At 29.7% G+C, this 6,622-nt stretch overlaps 1 protein-coding gene across 6 annotated transcripts in view; it reads right to left on the bottom strand.

Moving 5' to 3' along the window:
• Positions 1-1,998: 1,998 nt before the first annotated feature.
• Positions 1,999-6,622, bottom strand: part of LOC111637098 (nephrin-like) — a 105,564-nt gene continuing 100,940 nt past the window's right edge. Inside the window, exons 18-19 of one of the 6 annotated variants that reach the window (XM_023382510.1) lie at positions 2,792-2,962; positions 1,999-2,719 (exon numbers count right to left, since the gene is read on the bottom strand). In XM_023382510.1, the coding sequence (XP_023238278.1) occupies positions 2,436-2,719; positions 2,792-2,962 (455 nt within the window). In that variant the 3' untranslated portion in view covers positions 1,999-2,435. The remainder of the gene's footprint in view (positions 2,720-2,791; positions 2,963-6,622) is intronic. The other 5 variants (XM_023382508.1, XM_023382512.1, XM_023382511.1 and 2 more) reach the window with 5 other exon arrangements.

The raw sequence follows: 6,622 nt of genomic DNA, 5'->3' as shown, positions 1-6,622 counted from the left end.
GAACTTCGGAGACATCATTAATATAAATAATTTTAATCGCCGTTGAATAAGAAATGTTTCTTTCACAAGAAATGTATAAAATTACAGTACTGTATTAGACTTACGGTACCTAATTTACATACTGACAGACGATAGTTAGCGTAAAAATCTCCGTAGCGTGGCGCCACGCTAGACGGCGGAAATTATATATTTAATTATAACAAAGTTACAATAAGTTAATATATAATTATATATACAGTACCTAATTTATATATAATTAATATATAATTATATGTACAGTACCTAATTTATATATAATTTATATAATACTGTCCAGACGATAGAAATCTCTCCGTAGTTGGCGCTACGGACGGCAGGAAAGTAGTTCAGCTGCCCGATGACGTTTGAGGTAATTATAGGGAATTTTTACTGTTTTTTACGGATACCAGTCACAATTTTTTCGTAGTTTTATAGGAATCGTAATTATAGGAACCGTAATTATAGGGGGTCGACTGTAATATATTGCATTTTTAGGCATTTTTATGTATGAAATATAACTACAAAGGGGGGGGGGAATTTGTTTTGGCGGTCAGGAATGGATTAATTCATTTTATATTGTTTCGTATGTGAAAATTTGTTTGAGTTTTCAAATCGGTTTTCAAACAAATTTTAGAAATGAATTAAGTTCGAAAACTGATATTCTGCACCTCTTCAAAATTATTTTCATAATTTTTAACTGTAACAAATTTTATCCAAATCTACAACAGTTTACAAAAGGTTATAACTTAGTATTCTTAAAAATTTTAAGTAAAATTTCTTTGTGAAATTATTAAAATTAATGCATATACACAGCAAATAAAAACAATGATCAAAATAAAACTTTTTAAGTATAGTAAAACCCCGCTTAATGCAGGGGATACATTCCTAGACGACAAAGCGCTAAANTATTAAAATATATGAGCAATGACGTTCTAATCATTTTCGACTTAGCATCTGTCGGAATTCTATTTTACCATACCAAACATTAACACGTGTTATTTTTAAGATATTCTTCATCATTCAAATACCATTCGCATCTTTCCAAAAATTCATATAAAAAAAAAAAAGTAAAAATACGGAAATAAATTTTAAAAAATTCTACTGAAGACTATTTTTCTAATTTTTTATAACCAATTATAATATAAAGATCAAAACCTTTTCATCATTTATTTACAAAAAGATATATATGTGTGTGTGTTTTCATTTAAGTACATCAGATAAATTTTAAAAAATTCTAAAGCAGAATATTTTACAAATTTTTAGAAACCAAATCCAAGGTCAAGATCAGACCCTTATCATCATTTGTTTACAGTAGTATCAAAACATGTGGCTATAGCTAGCTTATTACAGGCAATTCAAACAGGCAAATTCTTGGTATACTTAATTATCATTGATGATTTCTTTCATTTAATTTCTGCTTTATTGTTGCTGAAAAATGTTTTAAATGTTCTTGTTTACACTTCTCAATACAGGTACACAACTTCTTTGTAACAATTGTAACACAACAGAAAAACTTTTTATTTTCTTCACACAGTATGCAACACTCTAGCACCCGACACTCAACAAAGCATAACACTGACTCTCTACCAGACACACACTGGTCAGTACTGACCCACCATACACAGTTTCCTTTGTTCCCTTGTTTTAGGCAGGAAAATCTCACCCCCTATTCTTAAGGGATTACAAAAAAGACTCCTGAACACGAGACAATTTCTGTTTAGTTTTATATTACAAAACATCAAAATAAATTTATATCACAAATTAGATTCACACACAATCAAATGATAAATCAAATTTAATAGTTGATAAGTATTTCTTCCATTAGCATGATGTTTAGTATCCCTTTCTTATGAACTTATATACCAGCAAGTTTTCTTTGTGGAATTTTTTCATTTTGTGTTACTACTATTTGAAGCAACTTCATCTTTTTTATTTTCTTAGTTTTCAGTTAAAATATTTTGTTAACTTCCTGAGAATAATTTTTTTGTCATTCTATACATAAAAATTGATTTTACATTTAGTCTTTTTTGTTATAGCACATGTTCCTAATGCACAAATTTATTCATACATGAAAGATAAATAGGAAAATAAAATCACCAAATGCAAAATCTTAGCTATAAATAATTTTTTTAAACATAAATATGCTTTGTGTTCCTAAGGTATCATGAAAAATGATCTGCACATGAATATACAAAGCCCATGCACTGTATCTTCTCTCTTACCCCAGTTTACTAATGTGTAGAATGGTGTTATCCCAAGATTTATCAAGAAAAGTACACAAAGTATTAATACAGCATCCCTCCCAAAAAATGAGTAAATATCCTGGTTATAAGAATCAAGTAGTAGGCAAAAATAGGAAAGCTGTACATATTGAAAAAAAGCTTTAAATAAAAAAAATGCTTTCTAAGACTAGGTTTTCAATGTTCTGCCCCTAATTTTATCACTATTAGCTCTGTTACTTTTATTGCAGAAAATTCTACAGAGTAATGATTTTTTTTAAATACATTTACTGCATTATAAGAGAAATGGCTATATATAAAATAGAAATTATAACTAACCTGGAAATCTTCAAGAGTTATGTGGTCCTGTGATAATGTGGCAGTAAAGAAGAAAGCTCTACCATTATTACTAAGTAATTTTTGTAAACCTATCACTTCTTTTGGTTTATCAGTTGAACCAGCAATTAAACTCTCTCTTCTCACTTTAAAGAACATAAAATATGTTAATCTATCATTTATTATATTTTCAATTTTTATTTTAACTTATCTTTTACCTGCACATGCTCTTTGGTTCCAATTCCTTCTTTTTTGAAAACAAAAAAATAACAAAATATTAACAATTACTAATAAACCTCCAACAGCAGCTGCTGTGATCCACCATAACTGGATATTCTTTTTTCCTCCAGTTCTAGATTTATCAATTGTTGTATTCAAGATAGGAAAACCTGTAAAATATTTATACAACCATTAGTGTGGTATATTAATTATGTAGTTTAGTTTAAAGTGTACCACGGTATTATAGCAATAAGATACTCAAAAGTTTTTATTATTTTTATATAAAAAGTATTTATGTTTTCATCAATAAAATTCATTAAATCATTAGTAACAAAAAAATTAATAAGTTCCATAAAATAAAACCAACTTTCCCTTACAAATTTCTTAATTTATTATGTATCATCATAGGAAAATAATTTATAAACAAATTAATCTATTCTGGTAATTTTTTTATTTAGATTACTGTAAATGAAAAAGCAGACAAATATTAATGTGTTTTATTGCTTTTATCTTGTACTGTACTATTAAAAATAAATTTATTACTAACTAGCTGTTACCCGTGGCTTCACCTGCATGGAATTTGCAATTTGATAGAAATAACCCTCCCTCAATACTTCACTAAGATTCTCAACATTAGTTGTTACTATAAAAACAAAAAAAATCACATCTAAAATAGTATAGTAGAAGACGTTCTTCAGGTTAAGAGTTAATCCTCTCCCCCCACAGGAAAATTTCGAAAAATCTCTTCTTAGTATGCATTTTCATGATGTACCCTAACTGTGTACTAAATTTCATCTCTTTAGGTTCAGTAGTTTGCTCTGGGTGATGATGAACCAGTCACGACATGTAATTTTGTATATCACAAGTTTGGACATGTGCACCGTGTATCTCGCCAGCACGTGACCGCGCCATGCAGTTACCTATCGCCACCCGCTGACACTAAAAATATAAAGCTTACCTAGATGATATCTTTTAATTTATATAAATGTTTAATGGAATAATATACAGCCTATGTCCACCATGAAGGTCCATTCTAAATATTGATGAAAGAATTCTTGAAATCGGATGAGTAGTTTTGGAGATTACCTCCTACATCCAAACTTACAAACTTTACCTCTTTATAATATTAGTATAGATGATAAAAATATAATAATTTTGAAGGTTACTTGCATTTATTCTATTTTGCTTTGTTGTAACTGGAAGATAGTCATCTCTTACCTGTATGGCATTACATTTTGTACAATTAAAATAAAAAATAAATTGACAATTCAAAAATACTTTATTTGAAGTAAACGTATAAAATATATGAACGATGTCAATTTAAAACTTCTGAATTCTAGTTAAATAAGCTATGACAACAATACAAAATTCTGCCTCTATAAAAATTATACATATCAATCTAATTTTTAAAACCAACTACAGATGACACCTACTTCTGATATGGAAAAAGTTTTAGTAAAATTTCTATAGAACATATTCACAACTAAAGTTTGAAAAATAGAAAAATCAAAAGTACAGGATTACAGGAGTACAAAATATTTTCAGGACTAAAGTTTCAGTGAAAATTATTGCACACTAGCCCACAAAACAAAACAATTTATAAACCAATTAATAATTATACAACATAATTTGAAAAATTCAAATTAAATTATATAAATAATTAAACAAATATACAACACTAAGTTTAGTGTTGTATAATGTAAACTTATTGTAAAAATTTTTTAAATTAAAAGAATGCTTTAATAAGAGCATGTGTCATTATCTTTGAATAACAGATATAATTATAAACTTGATATAATACTGTTTATTGATTAATAGAAATAAAATTCAAGTCATCACTGATGTAACAAATGAGCTATTGTTAGCACAGGGTGCTTATTATCAAACTTCTTGACGTTCAAAAATGCAAAATTTCTTTAAGACAACAACATACATACATTCTATAATTAGAAATCAATGGGATCGATATACATCAATAATCACTAAAAATAAATATTTTCAGTTAAAAACAAGTAAAAACTATACTCTATCTACTTCCAACTTCGAGGATTCTACAGGTCAAAACCAGCAAATAAGTGACAAGAAATAAATTAAACTTTTATCATTACTATTGACTTTATTTTATAATTGACACCTTCCAAATGCTCGAAGTGAGGTTGGTGAGTCGTATGTGCATCAACATCACTATGGAAGTCCGTTGCTTGTTGACTTTCTGGAACCACAATTACCACATTTCGGTGCCACAATTACCACACAGTGGTACATAGAAACTTTGCAAAAATTGAAGCGTGCCATCAAATCCAAACACCCGGAAATGTAGACAGACAGCATCATTCTGTTGCAGGATAATGCCCACCCACATGTTACCAAGGTTGTTTTGACTATGCTGCAGAAGTTTCGCTGGGAACTTCTGCAGCGTAGTCCATACACGTCCTCCAAACAGCCATGATTTCTCCCCATGCAATTTCCATATTTTTGGAGCCCCGAAGAAAGACATTCGTGACCGTCAATTTGCTTTGAACGAAAAGGTGCACACCTGGGTACAATCATGGTTCTGTAGGCAACTGCAAACATTTTTCTATGAAGGCATTGACAGTCTTGTCTCACAGTGGGATAAATGTATTAACAGTTATGGCAATTAGTTTTGAAATAATAAACAGTTTACTTACTTTTTTCCCATCTGTCTTGTTTTCATTTGACTGCCCCTAATAGTCCAGAAAAAATTTTTAAATGCAATTTACTAATTTGCAAATTTTCTATGTGAAGAATGAATGGAATACTGTATTTTGTTTTGAGCCAACATAAAACTTCACCCATTAAATAGTATCAAAAAAAGTTTTAAAATAAAAACGAATTTTTTTCTTTCTTTCTAATCAACATCTTTAAGCATAACTGAGACATTACTCCATTTTGGGTAGTTATTGCCATATTATCATCTTTTATATTGCAAAATTGCCTGAGATAGCTTTAATACCCCCAAACGTCATTTGCACAGTTGGACATACAGTCAAACCTTGGGTTTTGAACACCTCGCTTTTCGAATAATTCGGTTTACAAACAAAATTTTGAATGCTATATTTACCCTGGTTGCCATAAGATAACTCTATTGCCAAATGAGCTACTTGGCAAGAATTGGTCACAGATTAGAGACACACAGATGGTCAACTCCTTATATTTCCTGTGTTAAGTTGATGGCCCAACCAATCAATGACAAAACTACAAACGCAGAAGTCAGTGGCACCAAGATTGCCTTGTGTCATTAGATGTCACTACATAAATCATCGACAATGTTGTTGTTCAAATTAGATTCCAATGCTCATGCAGGTAAGATATTACTTCTGTTTATTGGTATGAATCGCAACTGAATTTAGATTAAATTAATTAATAAAAACCCTGTTAATTGACATTTGTGTAATATAAATGACATCCACAAATCTGTGTTTAAACATGCTTAACTTAAATAACAAAAATTTATTAAATATAATATTATATATTCCAATATTAATACAGTAGAACCTCCATTATCCGGACCTCCATTATCCGGATTTTCGATTATCCGGATTGTTCAAAAGAAACAAAAATTTTACGAATTTGCTGATTTGCACTTGGCGAATTACGACACTGTTTATGTTCATGATGGAATGCATAACTTTTTTTGTTTCAACAACGTCTCAGCCATCACAGTGGTCGTAAACTCTTAAATATATTTTACGTAGTAATAAAAATATAACTTGACATACGTATTTATAAATAATTTATATTCAAATTACATCATTTCTATGACCAAGGGCGGCGTAAGGCATGGACGACGTGGGCCACCGCCTATGCCT

Source organism: Centruroides sculpturatus, unplaced genomic scaffold, assembly GCF_000671375.1.
Source record: "Centruroides sculpturatus isolate CEXI.00-Female unplaced genomic scaffold, Cexi_2.0 scaffold924, whole genome shotgun sequence".
In the NCBI taxonomy this organism is placed as follows: Eukaryota; Metazoa; Arthropoda; class Arachnida; order Scorpiones; family Buthidae; genus Centruroides; species Centruroides sculpturatus.
The sequence above is the reverse complement of the archived record's forward strand: the minus strand, read 5'-3'. Positions and strand labels throughout refer to the sequence as shown.